This window comes from Maniola jurtina, chromosome 3 (genome assembly GCF_905333055.1).
Source record: "Maniola jurtina chromosome 3, ilManJurt1.1, whole genome shotgun sequence".
NCBI lineage: Eukaryota > Metazoa > Arthropoda > Insecta > Lepidoptera > Nymphalidae > Maniola > Maniola jurtina.
This window is the reverse complement of record NC_060031.1, coordinates 3,508,420-3,527,169: the sequence shown is the minus strand read 5'-3', so window position 1 is coordinate 3,527,169 and position 18,750 is coordinate 3,508,420. Positions and strand designations below refer to the sequence as shown.

General features: G+C 37.8%; 2 protein-coding genes across 2 annotated transcripts; one reads left to right on the top strand and one right to left on the bottom strand.

The window, feature by feature from the left end:
* Positions 1-155: 155 nt before the first annotated feature.
* On the top strand, positions 156-11,682 carry LOC123880048 (FACT complex subunit spt16). The gene is made up of 18 exons (XM_045927938.1): positions 156-374; positions 444-551; positions 881-1,042; positions 1,512-1,811; positions 2,870-3,285; positions 3,906-4,050; positions 4,463-4,622; positions 5,084-5,092; positions 5,297-5,536; positions 5,957-6,155; positions 6,791-7,188; positions 7,853-8,066; positions 8,331-8,585; positions 8,788-8,935; positions 9,232-9,361; positions 9,657-9,954; positions 10,486-10,656; positions 11,152-11,682. Exons 1-18 carry the CDS (start codon positions 306-308, stop codon positions 11,156-11,158), a joined length of 3,429 nt encoding a protein of 1,142 aa, XP_045783894.1. The 5' UTR covers positions 156-305; the 3' UTR covers positions 11,159-11,682.
* On the bottom strand, positions 11,657-18,595 carry LOC123880115 (protoheme IX farnesyltransferase, mitochondrial). The gene is made up of 9 exons (XM_045928049.1): positions 18,347-18,595; positions 17,854-17,984; positions 17,224-17,431; positions 16,399-16,594; positions 15,485-15,660; positions 14,534-14,713; positions 13,699-13,833; positions 12,878-13,155; positions 11,657-12,343 (listed from the first exon to the last, which is right to left on the bottom strand). The coding sequence occupies exons 2-8, from the start codon at positions 17,941-17,943 to the stop codon at positions 12,911-12,913; spliced, it is 1,230 nt and encodes a 409-aa protein (XP_045784005.1). The 5' UTR covers positions 17,944-17,984; positions 18,347-18,595; the 3' UTR covers positions 11,657-12,343; positions 12,878-12,910.
* Positions 18,596-18,750: the final 155 nt, after the last annotated feature.

Here is an 18,750-nt window from a genome sequence, read left to right as displayed (position 1 = left end):
TCTTGATTTTTTCTATTATGTTGGCGAAAAAATCCCTCGATCGTGCTTAGAAAGCAATGTATGGAAGTTCCGTCTCTTAGAACGTAGTGTTTATATACTCTTTGACTTAGACGAGAGAGAAAAAAAAAAATTATACTTTCATAGACAATAGAGAAAGAAGCGCAAACGCCCGCCATTTTTGTATGCTGTCAAACTTCAAAGGAAAATGTTGTAATGTCGTGAATTAAATTCATATTTATTTCGCGTCCGAAGGCGATAAATACGAGAAACATTAATTATAGTTACGCCGAAAGACATTATCTACCATGTCGAATATATCGCTTGATAAAGAAACCTTTTTTAGACGCATGAAAAAGCTCTACGCGGCGTGGAAGGTTGTTCACGATTCTTGGTGAATTTGGAAGAAGTGTGTACTCTTTTATTACCATGTGATCTACTTGCAGGCTGCTGCAGACTCCAAAAGCGAGGATGCCTTGGGTAAGGCCGATTGTCTGGTAACTTGTGTCGGTGGTGATGAAGATACAATTTACAGCAAATCGACGGCGTTACAGGTTTGTTTTTAACACACCGCACATGATACAATACAATGTGCGTAAAAGAACGTCAGTGTAACTTCGATCATGAAGTTTATATTTTACTTGCTAAACGAAGTTCTTATACATAATTCGTAATTTGTTGAGCATTTCTAATTTTGTGATATACTTTGTCCAGTATAAAAAAAAAAAATTCTAACTACCTACATACTTACTATCATGCTCAATTATGTATGATGATCCTCCTAGTTTTGTTAATCTAAGTGTACAATTTTGCATGATGACTCGCATATCTTTTCCTGTTCTATATTTGTTGATATAGGTGTAATTTCTTTTCTATTTACCAGACATGGCTGTTTGGATATGAATTACCAGATACAATAGCAGTCCTGAGTGAACATAGTATGTGTTTCCTTGCAAGTAAAAAGAAAATAGAATTTTTGAGGCAAATTGAAAATGGTAAAGAAGAATCTGACCTACCACCAGTGAAGCTACTAATAAGAGATAGAGTAAGTGATATTAAATTTTTGGATATTAATAACTAATAATTAACTATCATAGTCATAAAAATGTCTGTTTTGGAATCATAAAATTTAAACCATAGTTTTAATTGGTTTTTGTCTTAAAATTGTTGAGAATCTTTTACAGACATAGGTAGATGACTTATAAAGTGTAGAAAATTAAACAAAAATCAGGCATTTTATTAAATTGCTTAAATGTGAAGTAATCATCACTTCATATTATAACATACAAAAGTGAATGTTGATTTGTCCTCCAATTGCTCCACTATGGAGTAACAGATCAATGGGATTTTTTGTATCAATAAATTATGTAGTTGAAGACCTGGAAAGTCACATACATGACTTATTATCTTGGAAAACAAAAGAGTTCCCTTGGGATTTTTAAGCAGTTTTTAATCACATAAAAGTTTAGTTGGTGCTCGTGATACAGGCTCTTAATGTAATAAAACAATTTCAGAATGACCATGATAAAGAAAACTTCAATAAACTCTTACAAGAGATAAAGAAATCTAAAGCGGGCAAGACACTTGGTGTTTTTGCTAAAGACAACTATCCAGGAGAATTCAGTGAGAGCTGGAAAGCTGTGTTAAAGGCAGAGAAATTTGAAAATGTTGATATTAGCTCCTCAGTTGCATTAATCATGGCACCCAAGGAAGATCCGGAGGTCATCACCATAAAGAAAGCATGTTTGGTGACAGTTGATGTATTCACCAAGTACTTAAAGGATCAAATTATGGAAATTATTGATTCTGATAAGGTAACTACTGATTGAAATTAAATGAATTTATTTATTGCATAGAATAGAAATATTTTTATTCAAATAAAGTTTCACAAGTACTTTTGAGTCATCAAATGCAAATGGTTCGGAATGCCTTTCCTACCAAGAAGAACACTGTGGTTGCTCTTTTCAAAGATTTGATATACAGTATTATGCCACATATAAAAGAAATTGTATTCCTGTGCATCGTATGTAGGACAGCATGTGCCGCTAACGATATATCAAGACTACCTACAAGTTCGGAAGGCAGATTCTACTGAGGATAGCCAGCAAGCAACAGCTCAGCAGTTGTTCTTGTCCATGAACATATTTAAATTTATTTTGTGATGTAATCACAAATTCACAGTTTTTGGATTTTACTCCTTACATATGCTATAAGACTTACCTACCTGCCAAATTTCATTGTTCTAGGTCAATGGGAAGTACTCTGTAGGCTTTTTGACAGAAATGACAGACAGACAGACAACAAAATGATCCCATAGGGATTCCTTTTTTCCTTGTGAGGTATAGAACACTTAAAACAATGATGAAATGATTACATTGTTTATATTGCGTAATGTTATGCAATCGGGCTTCCATATAATGTGCAATCAGGCTTCCCTATCGCTTATAATGCACATTGTATATTTTGTTAGTTTCTTAGAATTTCAAGCATGTCTAAACATGCTGAAATACTGTATCTTCTCCAACAAAGAGTAAGTAGAGTAAATCGAAAACCATGCCATGGTAATTAAAATGGGACTAAGTAAGAAAAGCCAGTTTCTAGCTTCAGCTAGCTAGGATATAAAAAAAGTTAAACAAAATTGATAATCTGCCTCTCATTTACTTATTTTTCATTTAAATGCCCGGGGTCGGACGGGCTGCACAACTTCTGGCTAAAATGGTTCCGTAGTGCACATTCTGTCTTAGCATCGAAATTCCAGAACTCCATTGACTCTGGATTGTTACCGACAGTCATGACAACTGGTGTCACCTTCTTGGTACATAAGCCTATCTGACTTACTGTTATCTTTCTTACCTTGCTTACATTATTTCAGAAAGTAAAACACTCAAAGTTAGCAGAAGGCGTAGAAGCAGCGATATCAGATAAAAAATATGTCACAGGTGTAGACACAAGCCAAGTAGACATGTGCTATCCACCGATCATACAATCCGGTGGCAATTACAGTTTAAAATTCAGCGCTGTTTCGGACAAAAATCACTTGCATTTTGGAGCAATCATATGTTCATTGGGTGCAAGATATAAATCGTATTGCTCGAACATCGTACGTACATTGCTGGTCAACCCTACGGACGCTGTTCAGAGCAATTACAATTTCCTACTCAATGTAGAGGAGGAAGTATTAAAACGTCTAGTTGCTGGTGCCAAGTTGTCTACGGTATACGAAGCTGGTTTGGAACTGGCTAAGAAGGAAAAGCCAGAACTTGTTGATAATCTCACAAAAAACTTTGGGTAGGTTGAAATTTTTACACTCCCTTTCCTAAAATATTTAATTTCTACATCTAGTATGAGTTTTCGTATGACAGTTAAATGGGCCTCAAGAAATTTTAGTGTGAGATCTATAGAGTGCACTCTGACTTTGCTTAGACTTAAGATAGAGTTAAAAAGAAACAAATGTATATCTCTCAACAAATTTATGTCTCTCACATAAATCTGGCTCATTTCAACTCAAAAGTCTGTGCAAAGTCTAAGCGTGCTCTGAAATCTCACCCTCAGAGTCTGAGGGGAATGCTCAGTATTTCTCAGAATAGATATAGATATTAAGGGTTTAATTCAGTGTATTGAGGGATTGGACCAATCAATCATGATTGAAATATAAACTAAGTTATATCGCAATCCAAAAATCGTTTTGAATATTTTGCATACAGTTTGCCCTTACCCTGTACTATCAAGTTTTACTTCGCAAATTGTTCACTAGGGGTTGTGATGTATGTAGTGTAAGGTTATTTTTAATTTATTTGAGTTTTCAAAAATACTATTAAATTATTAATTTATCTGATGAAGGTAGTTTGATAAAAGAAGGAAAAGAAGAAAAACAAATTTAATTTAACCTTTTTTTTTATTATTTTCAGTTTCGCAATGGGTATAGAGTTCCGTGAAAGCTCAATCGTGATTGGCCCCAAAACCTCCATAGTGGCCAAGAAAGGCATGGTGTTCAACATCAACATAGGCCTGTCCAACTTGACCAACAGTGCGGCAACTGATAAAGAAGGCAAAGTAAGCTCTTTGTTGTACTCTTTCATGGCCGGCAGTTATAATATAATATACACTATTAATTCTTAATGACAGTAAAAAAATCTGTTGCTGCTTAAAAATTCAGGATTCGATGCGTAAGTTTATGCAGTTTAAAAAAATTAAATTGAGTGTCCTAAAAATACATAAACAATAGGAAAAATTTGACGTGTACTTGCGTTGTGTATATGCTGCAGGCATATTGTCAAATATTACAATCTCACTAGTGATATTAGATATTAGAAGTCGATTGACAATCTACTGTTTAGTTAAACAGTAGATTGTCAATCGACTTCATTTCTTATAATTTAATGGTCTTGTTTTAGTGTCATTATAATGTCATTACTGTTACTAAAAAATAATTTATTTTTGACATAGTCATCATTCCCCATTGCAGACGTATGCCTTATTCGTTGGCGACACAGTGCTAGTGAACGAGGAGCAACCGGCGTCTCTTCTCACACAGTCCAAAAAGAAGATCAAGAACATTGGTATCTTCCTCAAGGACGACGACGAAGAGGAAGAGGAGGAAAAGGAAAATAAGGCTGAGATACTCGGTGAGTATGATAGAGACTAGCTAATCCACCACAGCTTTTCTTTGGTGAAATCTCTAAAAATCTTTTCTTATTCTGGGGGAATAGGATGGGGAGGGGAGAGGGCAAGTGCAAATATGTTATAGACAAGAGATATCTTAAATTTCTGGGCCCAGTTAAAGGCGATTGGGAGAAGGAGAGAGGGAAGAATTTTTATTATTTGGGCATTACTGTCGAAGAAGAGGAGATAATTTATTAGTTACTGTAAATTTTGTTCTTTATTATAAATGTTATAATTATTATTATTTACAGTTTTTTTAACAGAATACATAGATTTTTTTTGAATTTCACATGATGTTTGCTCAATTTTATTTACTTGATTTCTTTCGTTAATATATTGAAGCTATCTTTACTTCATAATGCACATGTACAATAATGACATATTCATGATTTTTATTTCCTTCCATGTAATCGATGATGGATAGAAAATGGAGGTGAGTTTCATCGTTTTTAAATAATCTTTGGTACGATTTTCAATGAATATAAATGGAAAATATATACATAAATAAATACTGACTAGAACAGTTTGATTTTGCACTAGCACTTTAATCGCGTGATCAAATATGCATCGCTTTTACGTGCTACTCGCTACTACAAACATAACTTTTAACACTATACAATCCTATAAACGTTTTTAGGCAGAGGCAAAAGAACTGCCGTTATCGAATCCAAGCTCCGCACAGAACATTCCTCAGAGGAGAAACGTAAGGAACATCAAAGGGAGCTTGCTATAGCGTTGAATGAGAAGGCCAAAGAGAGACTGGCGAAACAGTCTAGCGGGAAAGAGGGAGAGAAAATAAGGAAAAGCACAGTTTCGTACAAAAGCGTCAGCCAGATGCCTAGAGAGAATGAAGTGAAAGAATTGAAGTTGTATGTGGGTGAGTATACTTGAAAGAATAATCTTATTAACACCTTGAATACTACTCTGACGGTTGAACGCTGAACCATATTATATTAATACTTAAGAGTATTCCAAACGATGTGTTTAATTCGTCCAAGATAATAATCATTGATTAACAACACTTAAGGCCTAGGCGAGAGGTTCACTCTTTGTTTCAAGCAATTTGTCTCAAGCAGGGGCTTGCATTTCTAGCAAACATGTTCTGCCAATCCTTTTTTATAACTTGAAATGGAGAAGTTTTATTTCATTTTGCCATCTAAGAAAAACTCAGGATCTTTGAACTGACCTGAACAATTTTTCTAATGTATTGCTCTGATGTGAACATGTACAACTGAGTCTGCTTTTTATAAAGCTAAACAAGCATAGTAATAACTCAATTTCATTTGTGATGTTTCAGATCGTAAATATGAAACAGTTATTCTACCGATATTCGGTATCCCGGTACCATTCCATATATCTACAATTAAGAACATATCGCAGTCTGTTGAGGGCGACTACACTTATCTGCGAATCAACTTCTTCCACCCCGGCGCGACCATGGGCCGCAACGAGGGCGGCAACTACGCACAACCCGACGCGACCTTCGTCAAAGAAGTGTAAGTGCAAGTGTATTCCAGGTATACAAGGTGTAATCAGAACGCTCGCAAAAATGAAGACAGGTGATAGCTCTGATGATTATTGATAAGGTACCACAAAAAAACGCGAAAAAAAACCTGTATTTTTAAAAGTTCACAATATATTGTGAAAAAAACATCTGACTGACACTAGAGGTCATCGAACGATACGTAAATGGGCTACTCGGGGTCAATGCCGCGTCATAGGTGGGGTATTGACCCAAGTTTTACAAGCTATACATTGCAGGTTTGAAAAAACTAAATCACTAAAACTACAGAATAAGGCAAATGGTTATAGGCATTGGATTGTGGTGGTAGTACATGATATATATAATAATAACCCCAAGTATTTGCGTTCTGGTTGCACCTTGTATACGATAAGAATCATATTATTGTAGTATGATAATGGCGACAACACTTATCTGCAGGTTAACTTCTTCCTCACTAGCGCGACCTACAATTTTTAGGCTTGCACATCTAATAATATGAAGTTTAGATTTTTCACTAATATTTTATTATCTAATTACTTTTATTTAATTTATCGCTAATATTTTAATTTAATTTATCACTAATATTTTATTATTATCTTAACAAAAAAAATACAAATCTTTTCACAGAACATATCGAAGTACAAACACAAAAGAACCTGGAGAGATATCACCCCCCTCATCCAACTTAAACACGGGCTTCCGACTTATAAAGGAAGTTCAGAAAAAGTTCAAAACACGAGAAGCTGAGGAAAGGGAGAAGGAAGATCTGGTCAAACAAGACACACTGGTCCTCTCACAGAGTAAAGGCAACCCTAAGCTCAAAGACCTGTACATAAGGCCTAACATAGTCACAAAGAGAATGAGTGGATCTCTAGAAGCGCACACAAATGGTTTTAGGTTTACGTCAGTCAGAGGCGATAAAGTAGATATTTTGTATAACAATATAAAAAATGCCTTCTTTCAACCGTGTGATGGTGAGATGATCATATTGCTGCATTTCCATTTGAAACACGCTATTATGTTTGGTGAGTTGATACATTTATTTTCAAAAAAACTTTTGGATGATATTGTAATAATAATCTGTGATGAATAGAATAGATTTTTATTACAATCTAACAAATTATAAAAAAGCGTGGATTTGACCTGCAATTCGCTCCAGCAATGCGCAGGACTTCAATTGCTTTTAAACATGGCATAATATTGTATATCAAATCTTTGAAAAGAGCAACCGCCGAGTTTCTTGCTGGTTCTTCTCGGTAGGAAAGGCATTCCGAACCAGTGGTAGATGCTTTTGACGATTCAAAAGAACTTGTAAAAGTCTAATTGAATAAAAATATTTTGAATTTGAATTTGATATTCAAGTAGACTTTTACAAGTGCTCTTGAATCGTCAAAATAATTTACCACTAGTTCAGAATGCCGTTGAATGTTCGGAATGATGAAAAATATCTCGTTTATTGTAGAATAGAATTATTAGAGCGGTAAAGAAGCTGCACTTTAATAAGATCTACATTAAAGACGCATCACTATATCTTTAATTAGAGTGTGGACAGGCGTTGAGGAATCTATTTTGTTTCATTCCATGGTAACAAACAAAAAATCCGTACATCCGCGAGTTCACTTCACTAATTTGTATTTATCCTTATGCTGGGATTTCACACAAATTAAACACGACCAAACAATGTTTCAGGCAAAAAGAAGCATGTGGATGTTCAATTCTACACGGAAGTGGGAGAGATCACGACAGATCTGGGCAAACACCAACACATGCACGACCGCGACGACCTCGCGGCCGAGCAGAGCGAGCGAGAGCTGCGGCACAAGCTCAAGGTCGCCTTCAAGAGCTTCTGCGAGCGAGTCGAGAACATGACGAAGCAGGAAGTGGAGTTCGACACGCCCTTCAGGTATGTCGTAGCTCGCAATCAGCTAAATCCGTCCGTAATTTCTGATTGAAAGAGTAACAAACACATTTTAGTATTTTATTTGATTACGAGGTACGAGTAGCTTGCGTCCCTGTAATTGACGAAGTCGCGGGAATTCTCTAGTAAAGAATAAAAAGAAAAATACAATTGATGACAACATCATGATGACATCAAGCTGTGGCTTGTACGCAAACCGCATATGCATCACCTCACGCTGTGCTAATAGTCCCATGTTTGTTCCCACAGAGAACTCGGTTTCCCCGGAGCGCCCTTCCGTAGCACCGTCCTCCTTCAACCAACTTCAGGAGCCCTGGTCAACCTGACCGAGTGGCCTCCCTTCGTGATAGCACTGGAGGATGTAGAGCTGGTACACTTCGAGCGAGTTCAGTTCCACCTCAAGAACTTCGATATGGTGTTCGTTTTCAAGGACTACGCCAAAAAAGTTGCCATGGTCAACGCTGTGCCCATGCAAATGCTGGATCATGTCAAGGAATGGCTAAAGTGAGTTGCTTTAAATTACAATGTCACATAAAACATACCTTCCTAATCCTGTACTATTAAAAATGGCACTTGAAGTTTGAACTGCAATCTTTCAACTGGCTTGCAGCCCAAGTGCAGATCATCTGCAAAGTCTTATCTGTTCCAGTGTTGATAAGTTCTCGATTACTAGAACAGTTTACTTCAATAAATAATTCTTTCTTAGCTCCTGCGACATTCGATATTCGGAAGGCATACAGTCACTGAACTGGACTAAGGTTATGAAAACAATCACAGATGACATAGAGGGCTTCTTTGACAACGGAGGTTGGTCCTTCTTGGACCCTGAGTCGGATGCTGAAAACGAACGTCAGGTAAACATGTAGTATTATTATAATAATAGCTGACCCACTCTGGATTGGCTAGAGTCGAATTTTAGAAAATCAATGTGGGGGGCATCATTCTTCATTTTTGCTTTTTGATTCTAGCTCTTAGAAGATAGATAAAATATGTGAAAGAGTGTCTGTCTGCTCGCTTTTCACGGCCCATTTGTTAAATCGTTTGTGACGGGTATAGCTTAGTATTAGCTTACATCCGGGAACGGATATGTGGCTCCCGGCGGTCGCAGGCATCATCTAGTCGTAAATGTTTAGAAAAAACGTATTTACAGGAAGAGGAATCTGAGGAAGAGGACGATGCGTACGAGCCGACAGACGCGGAGTCGGAAGAGGAGTCGGAGGACGACTCGGAGTACGACTCCGAAGCGTCCGACGTGTCCGATGGCTCGGGTGAGAGCGAGGGTAAGAGCTAAGCGCATCGACGTCGCGTTTTATCCATTCATATAATCAGCATTAATTCAGAGAAAATAAAATCATTAAGCCGTGATAGCCTATTATAGTGGCTAAGAAACGTATTTGCATTTTTGTACGAACGTATTTGCGCATTGCTGTCATTTTAAAACTAATTTTGAAGTTGTGCTCACATATAGGCTTCTCTTAATGGTATTTGCCGTTTTGTATAGTAAACATTATAATCTAAATGAGTATTATATCAGTATTTATATTCTAAATGAGTGTGATTACCACAATGTTACAGAGGAAGACGAAGAATCCGGCAAAGACTGGTCCGACTTAGAGCGCGAGGCGGCCGAAGAGGACAAAAAAGAGCGCATTTATGACCGCGACACGACCGACTTCGACCGCAAGCGCAAAGGAGGCCGCGACCCGAGGCGCAGCTACGACGACGAAGAGGGCCGCAAGAAGAGCAAACATGACAAGAGTTCCAGCAACAAGAGCTCCAGCTCACACAAGAGCTCTAGCTCCAACCACAAGAGCTCCAGCTCCAACCACAAGAGCTCCAGCCATAAGAGCCCCTCCAAACACAGTAGTAGCAGGTGAGTACATAGTTACACTATCACACATTGAGAGCAAACACTACAAGAGCTCCAGCTCTGTCTTATTTTAACTGAAACTTAAGTCTGAGCAAAGCCAAAGAACGCTCTATAGATTTCGGCATTAGTGTTTCAATAGATTAAGAATAGTTCGCGACAGGTCGACATGGCAATCGGGATGGGGAAACGCTCCGCACACTTGCACAACTTGTTTACATAATAGTATTATGTGATATATTTAATATGTAAACCGTCTACATGTCACTAATGATTCATTAAAAACTAAAGGTTGCCCGCGGCTTCGCCCGCGTGGACTTAGGTTTTTTTTAAAATCCTGTAGGGACTCTGATTTTCCGGGATAAAAGTAGCCTATGTCCTTCCCCGGGATGTACCCCAAGTCTGTACCTTTCATTAAAATCGGTTCAGTGGTTGAGCCGTGAAAACTTAACAACAACAGACACACACTGTCACATTTATAATATTAGTATGGATAAAATAGATAGAAAAAATATGTATGAGAGCAAATTGTTGCAGTCCATCGAAGAATCGCGACAAGCACCACAAGTCGTCGCACGGCGACCGCGACCGCAGCAAGTCGTCGCACAGCAAGTCCAACGGCGAGCACAAGAAGCACTCCTCCGACCACCGCTCGCAGAAGCGCTCGCGCGACGACAGCCGCGAAGACCGCTCCTCTAAGAAAGCCAAGTAAGCGACTCTATGATCATCACTATTGAGAACGTGTTTCCTTCAGGATGAGAAGGGTTTAGACTATAGTGTACTGGCCCAATACAATTGGCAGCTTTGATAGCATTATAGAAAACATAATATTAGAGTTAAAATTTTGACAAAGTATTTCTATTACTGCTATGACAACAAATAATAAAAAAAAAACCCCGCCAAGTGCGAGTCAGACTCGCGCACCGAGGGTTCCGTATTCGGGTATTTTTGCATGATAAATCAGAAACTTGTATACATAATCATGATTCTAGGTCAACGGAAAGTACCCTATAGGTTTTCTTGACAGGCAGACAGAGACAACAAAGTGGTCCTATAAGGGTTCCGTTTTTCCTTTGAGGTACGGAACCCCTTAAAATTAAAAAGTAATAATAATCTTGTATGATGGTTTAGTGTGAGAGTCGGACTCGCATTTGACTGGTTTATTTATTAAGTTTACCATAGTAATTTATCTCTTATTTTCAGGAAATAATAAGCCATCACCAAGAAAAGAAACCTACACAAATCGTGTGGATACGAGTGACCCCTGTTGCAGTGAGCTAATAATGTTACAGTTATACATTTTATACTTAGCTGTTGGTTTCCACCTGCATCCATTGTCTCGTGTTCAAAATCAGGTCTGAATGAATGTAATTGTATGTAGAATAACTTTGATGAATCGCCATTGTATCTATTTTATTTGTTTGATTATTCGATTATACACAAATCTCTAAATTGATTTGAAGAAGTGTTGCCCTTTTCCACAGCAGCCATTGTGAGAAGGATAGCATTACTTTTAGATTAAGTTCAGATATTTGCATATTATAGCCAAATAAGAAGGCCACGTGACCGACAAAAAAAAATCTTGTGTCATATTAATAGAAAACTTAATGCAGTTAATTTTTTTAATAATTATTATTTTTGAAGGCTATTTTGGCGGTTCATCACAAATTCCAATCGTGATTGTAATAATTTAAATTATACCAAGAAAAACAAAATAAATATAAGGATTTATTATTTCTGTCTATTTTATTTACTCCTATGCATCAATGAGGAACTAGTCAAACATCGAAAAATATAACTTAAATTCTTAACAATATTTCCATAAAGGTGATTTTATATCTTACAAACAGACTCTATAAATAACATCACAAAGCATTGTACATTATTTACAGAAAAAAAGAATACTACAATTATCTACTATTTTGTAGAACTAATGTGATCGCCCGAAGGCCCCAAGTTTCAGTAAAGAAAATTAACCAACGAATCGGTGCTGACGACATCCGCGCGCCTGATGCGGTTGACCCGTTTATGCACTTTTTCTGTATTGAAATACTCTTGAAAGGCTTGTGGTATGCGATCACATTAAGGTGCAAACAAACTGATGTGTTGCGGCGTGTCGTAATGCACAAGGCAATCTCATATATTTTAAATGAAAAAGTGCACGCTATCTTGTCATGGTGCTCTGGCAATAATTAGTAAAGGCACATTCATAAAAAAATAAGATTTCAATAAGGTTGATGATACGACTAATCTCCCAGTTAGGAGATCCCCAATAGAGACATCAAACGAGTCTCACGAGAGCCGCTGGATTCAGGCGTCGCATGAACGTGGCGCATGAGACCTATGTCCAGCAGTGGAGTTCTAATCAGTTAATGACTACGATGACGATGGTTATCTGTTCTCAGAATGAGAAGGCTTAAGCCATAGTCTACCACGCTGGGCAAGTGCGGATTGGCAAGCTTGACACACCTTTGAGAACATTATGGAGAACTCTGGCATGCAGCTTTCTTCGCGATGTTTTCCTTCACCATTAAAATTAATAATATTTAATTTTTTTAGACGCATAACTCTGAAAAGTTAGGGTGCGTGCCCGGAATCGAACCCCCGAGCTCCCGAATAGGATGCGGACGTCCTAAGGGCGGTTACGCACACATCCGATCCGAATCTGTGAAAATACCTTCCGAAGTAGTCGTAGAACTATTTGTATGGTAGCTTACGCATTAGACTCAACTTCTCTCCGTCATCCGTGAGAATATCTCCGATGTGCCTCTGATTCAAATCAGACGTATGACGAAGATAGTCAAAGATGTCCACTGAATAGCTTGGATTTAGATGAGAGATCGGATTAGTCCCAGTTTTTTATTTCTGTATTTTCACGGACTCCGATTGAATGAGTGCGTAACCGCTCTTAAAAGCACTAGGCTATCACAACACACTACATCACAGTAATTTGTTTGCACCATCATTTGTGAACCGTACTAGGGTCTTGGGCTGCAACCACGGGCCCTCTCGGCAGAACCGTTATTCTCTTAGCCTCCGTATGTTTAACATCCTGTAGTTTCACCAAGTCCTGTTCCTGAGTATCGCTCGAAGGCCAGTACTTCTTGTTGACTAGCATCAGAAACATGAGTGCGGGCAGGTGTATTAGAGAGAATCTGAAGAGCTTCCTTGAACTGCCACTGTCCGATTTCTTATAGAACTCCCAAGCTGAAAGAGTTAGTAACTTATTGCTTTATAATAATCATAATGTTCTTCTCGAACAAGGCCAAGGCAGTAAATTAGAACTTTACTGATATTTGAATTACAAGGAACCAAAGCAAGCAATATGCACCACCCACGCAGCAGCTTGGTGGCTAGCTTTTCCTGCATGTTTAGCAGTGGGAGGGCGGGCGGTGCAAATAGCATGTTGCACCATACAGGTTTATCTGTTTCAGCAGATTATAGCAAATGAAGCTTTTGGTTCCTTGTATATCATGGACTTTCGCAAAGTAACTCATGCTTCTATACAACATTTTAATATTTGAATGTTAATAGAGTTTCTAAAAAAATATTTTTGTAATCCATACTAATATAATAAATGCGAGTCTGTTTGTCTGTTACCGTTTCACGACCCATTCGATAAACCAATTTTTACGAAAGGTATAGAGATAGCTAGCAGCATGGAGACGGGGTTTTTAAAATCCATGCAGACGAAGTCGCGAGTATTATTTAGTTGTATTTTGTATAATAAATGATGCAGATAGTAATTACCTAAGTACATAAAATAAATATTAAGTGGTAACGATTCGACTGCGAACCACACGTTGGTAACCTCGAGGTATGGAGACGCGAGGCACGTCGCTGTTATAATGCCCGTGTGCCTCAGCGCCACCCGCCTGCATAAGGCTGAAAAAAAATTATCATTCATACTTAATATGATAAATATACATTGACTAATATGACAGTGTATCTGTATATTGGTCTGCTGACTTTTCATAGTCCATTAGTTTAACCGATTTTGACTAAAAATGGTACAGAGTGCTTAGCATTGCGGGAAAAGACAAAGGCTTTTAGTCTTGGTAAATCAGAGTACCCACGGTATTAATTTACAAATTGCGAAAAACCAAATTAAATTTGAATTTCGCGGGCAGACCCGTCTCATGCACCTTAACCTATTTTGACGGGTACAAAGATAACTTGCCCGAGATGAATTCAGAATGCTTTTTATCTCGGAAAATCAGAGTTTCCAGGGGGTTTTGTAGAAACAGCTTTTCAAAGCTCTTCATTTATAAAAATCTTTGCATGTTAACTTAAAATTACCTTTACTTGTAATTTTTACCCTTCACAGTAGGCACCTATCAATATTGAGTCAGTTTCGATTACGTGGGTCCACCCACAGCCGCACAAATAAAATATTCTTTCTACGGGCCAAAACATCAGGGTTTGGTTGCGCCAGCCAGCTCCGGCTGTATTTGTAAAAAATACGGGAGCTTATTCACCCCGTATTTTTTATTCGCAATTACAGGTTTCTGTATAATTGGCATTGCCAGATGCCCCGTATTTTACGGGGTCCTTATCCTAAGTGTAGTATAGTGAAACTGCTCACCTGGGTCGGTGACGGCCATCATGCGGTACCCCGCGCGCGAGTAGTCGGGGCGCAGGTTCCACGACAGCGCGTTGAAGTGCGGGAACTGCCAGGAGTATAGCAGCGCGCTGAGCACGAGGGCGCCCGCGGACAGGCTGCCTGCACAGCCCGCCCAGCCCATCAGAGGCGGGATCGCGCCCACTGCAAAATGCGTATTATTATACTTGATGATGAATGGCCAGATCCCCTGCAGCATCAGGATTGAGGAGTTGGAATCCAATTTTTTAATAAACAATATCGCAAAGTTCCTCTATCGATTACTAAAAAAATTACGCAAATCGGTTCAGAAATCTAGGAGATATCGGTATTCATAGGCAGAAAAACACAACTCCTCTATTTTTGAAAATCGGTTAAAAAAGTAGCTTATGTTACTCTTTGGTTAGTTCTCTACTTGTCTGTGAAAGTCCCGTCAAAATAGCTTCAGCCGTTCCGAAGATTAGCCCATTCAAACAGACAGACAGACAGACAAAAAGGTGTGATTCAGCTATCATATCACTGAAATAACCATATGAGCTTAATATGAGGTAGTTATTTCGAAATTACAGACAGATACTTCAATTTTATTTGTTAGTATAGATAGTATAGATTTATACTGTCAAATACTGCATATACATACGTATAAAATTGTCACATAATATATCTACAAGATTTGAAGTTAATACTTTTCAGATTTTTCCTTTATTTGTGCCAGAAGACCTCATTTCTATTTCGTTAAAAATTTTGTTTCTACTTGATATCTCAAGCCATTTCTGAGAAAAAAAACTTTGAAACATGGACTGGCATACATACAAATGGACTACAAAACGATCCCTTAAGGGTTCTGTTTTTCAATTTGAGGTACGGAGTATGGAACTCTAGTCTTTTTCCAATATTTAAAAGACTAACTTATACCACTTGAAGTAAGATATTTACCAATAGATCCTAACCAGGTGTTGACAATAGATAATCTCTTCAGTGGCGTGTATATGGACGTATACAAGATAAGGTTGCCGGCACCCAACACAGCGGTCAGCGGATTCACACCAAAGTATAGTATACTTAGTCCAGTTACACTCGTTGCAGTTGCGAATCCGATCGCGTGAGTGGGCCTGTAACAAATACTTTTACTGTTGGTAAAAATGTCAGGAGGAATCGCTGGTCTTCAAAGTTTGAAACATCGGTGTAACATTACCTATTTATGGGCATACTACAGGATATACTGGAGTGTGTCCAAGAACTTTTTGACTTGGTTCGTCCTTCACCTGTCTACTATCGTGCCGAAAGGCATCACCACGGTCAGCAGCCGAAAATCGTACTCACTTCAGTGTTTAAGAGCTCGTTCACACAGGCTGCGTAAGCGTAGATGTAGCGCGTACCATTGCGTTGTAATGTATGGAACTGTATGAAACGTGACATACCACTTGCGTGGCGTGAACGCTCACGCAGACGTAATGCGTGCAGTTACATCTACTGGTTTACGCGCGTCACTGCGCTCGTGTCATGTGTACGTATTGCATACGCAATTGGTGTGAATCGGCTATAAACTAGATACCATTTTGTATGTTTTGGGCACATAAACGGTAGAACTAATACTCAAACTCCGTTAGTCACTCCAATGGTCCTACAACTAGCACCTTATTCTTAATCCACGTCATCTGCACACGGCCATCTCGTGGTACTGGTTGACGACGTTGGCCTCGGCGCTGAGCCGGCGCCTACTGAGCACTGCCCGAACGTGGCAGAGCCAGACCACTTGAGTGTTTGAATAGTGCCTAGTTTCACCAGTGCCCATTTTGTATGTTTGGGCACATAACCAACAGATCTGTAACTTAAATTCTGTTACTTACTCTAACAATGCTTTAACTAGCACCCTATTCTTAGTCCGCGACATCTGCGCGTCGAAGGGCATCTCGTGGTACTGGTTGACGGCGTTGGCCGCGGCGCTGACGAGGCCGGTGCCCACCGAGCATAGCGCGAACGTGGCCAGGTCGAACGGCGCAGGCGCCAGCGCGTACCCAGCCATTGACGTCATCACTACTAGCGCTGGAATGACGACGTTTTATTTAATTTTTCCCAAATCAATGATTTTAAGCTTATTTCATGGTTTATTAACATATTAAACCATGTTCAACCGCCGAGTTTCTTGCTGGTTCTTCTCGGTAGGAAAGGCATTCCGAACCAGTGGTAGATGCTTTTGACGATTCAAAAGAACTTGTAAAAGTCTAATTGAATAAAAATATTTTGAATTTGAATTTTGAATTTGAATTAAATGTAAATAACGGGTATAATCTCCCAATCTGTACTGGACTAGTGTGGCAAACTATGGCCTAAACCTTTCTCATACTGAGAGGAACCTGGTGCTCAGTGGTGAGCCGGAAATGGGTTGATCATGATGAACAAGGTCTCAAGATCAAGGTAAAAAATTCTAAAATCATCAACAAACCCCTACCATCAACAATACATGGATCCCTAGACATGTGAGTAGCATGACTGATTTTTGATACTTTTATAAAGAATATGAATATTCATGGCATTATTGTAATGGTCAGATGTTTTTGGATGCTGGTCATATTTCTGAATATTACAAAAAACTCAAGATTGTTTCCACTCAATTCCACAGCTGGTGTATATCATTTCTGTCATTAGTTGCATAAAAATGAAAAAAAACTTACATGTCAATCTGAACTTGGACAACATCATGCAATACTGAACTAAATTATTTTTTATATCATGTGTTGGAGTCTCTTTCCATACTCTTGGGTCTTCAGGTACTTTTTTACTTTTGGCCTTGGTCGTCGTTGTTTGGGATGTCAATGGTAGGTTGCTATTCAGGTGGCATGATGTGGAAATATTTACTGGATGCTGTATTGGTGTTTTATTCTAAAAAAATATAATTATTACTAATAATAATATTTTGATTGATAGGTATATGAGTAATAAAGTTACTAACTGTATCAGTTGAAGGTTAAGGATTTTTAATTTTAAGATTAAAATATGCCCTTGGTCAAAGGGTTCCTTTCCAACCTTCCATTTATTCTAGTTTATATAAAGTTGTTGTCAGATTGAAGATGTTGTAAAGATTCATAAATATATCAAGATGCATGCCACACCAAGAACACCTCAGTCTACCTTTATATCTTTTTGTTATTCTAGCACCCAGTATGTTGTAGCCTTTACCCATAGTTTTTCACACATATCACTAATTATTACTATTTATTTCATTTACATGCTTGAAATTACAGAATTGGATAAAATATTAAAGTAAGAAAAACTACAATATTAGGTATAAAACTGTAACTTACTCCAATTTTTAACAGCACTGACTTGTTAGAAAGATTGAAGGCCCCTTGTTTGATGCATAGAGTGCAATGAAGCACCTTTAAATAGGACATGTTGGGGTTCACTAAAGAAAGTATTTTATGTATCCAACATTCTGAAATTGTAATAAGATATTATTTAATAAGAATCCTAACTTATTTAGAAAACCACTCCTATCAGGTCCAATTCTAGTTTATGTAAAATCACAGAGAAGCTTCCATAGAACAGAAAAACTCAATTGTTTACAATTTGTATGTTTCAACTTATTGCAGCAAATAAAATGGGCTTACATGGTACAGTTCACCGACCAGAAACAAAAGGTACAGTTTACATATTGTAAAACAATTGTGAGATAACTATGGAGGATACCGCAAGGATATTGCGATAAATTGCTCCAAAACATGGGTCGAAAATTGCAAAACAATATTAGTGGAAACCTTAAAATCTTTATAGTCCTTTAAAAAGAAATCAACTTACATAGGAAACATGGTCATTCCCCAAAATTATATTTAACTAGTACACTCGACACATAACAAACAAATAATATTTTTATGAGGAAAATTGGAAATTCAAATTACTTTTAGGTTATTTAGGTAACCCCTGAAATCTGGAGGACGTTCATTAATTTGTTACGTCATATCAAATGATAAGATTATGTGCAGAAACCATAGAAACAAGAAGTGGAAGAAGTCAATTTTGCTTTATTTTTCATACATTTCATTTTACGCTGAAGTATTTTTATAATTATTTTTCATAACATTTGGAACCATTTTCAAACAAATTATGAAATAATATTACTCTGTAGATTTAAATGATTAGTTTATATTCTCTTTGTAGTTTGTTATTTATTTGTTTAGAAAATGGCAACATTCAGTCAGTAT

Bases quoted from the DNA above. Each gene is read 5' to 3' on its own strand.
- LOC123880115 (XM_045928049.1), bottom strand. From the start codon at position 17,943: ATGTCCTATTTAAAGGTGCTTCATTGCACTCTATGCATCAAACAAGGG. The intron at 15,661-16,398 runs GTAAGTAACAGA...TATTTGTTACAG, and splicing joins CTAGTTAAAGCATTGTTAGA to GCCCACTCACGCGATCGGAT. The intron at 13,834-14,533 runs GTGAGCAGTTTC...ATTTTTTTTCAG, and splicing joins GATGGCCGTCACCGACCCAG to CCTTATGCAGGCGGGTGGCG.
- LOC123880048 (XM_045927938.1), top strand. From the start codon at position 306: ATGTCGAATATATCGCTTGATAAAGAAACCTTTTTTAGACGCATGAAA. The intron at 1,812-2,869 runs GTAACTACTGAT...ACATTATTTCAG, and splicing joins AAATTATTGATTCTGATAAG to AAAGTAAAACACTCAAAGTT. The intron at 7,189-7,852 runs GTGAGTTGATAC...ACAATGTTTCAG, and splicing joins GAAACACGCTATTATGTTTG to GCAAAAAGAAGCATGTGGAT.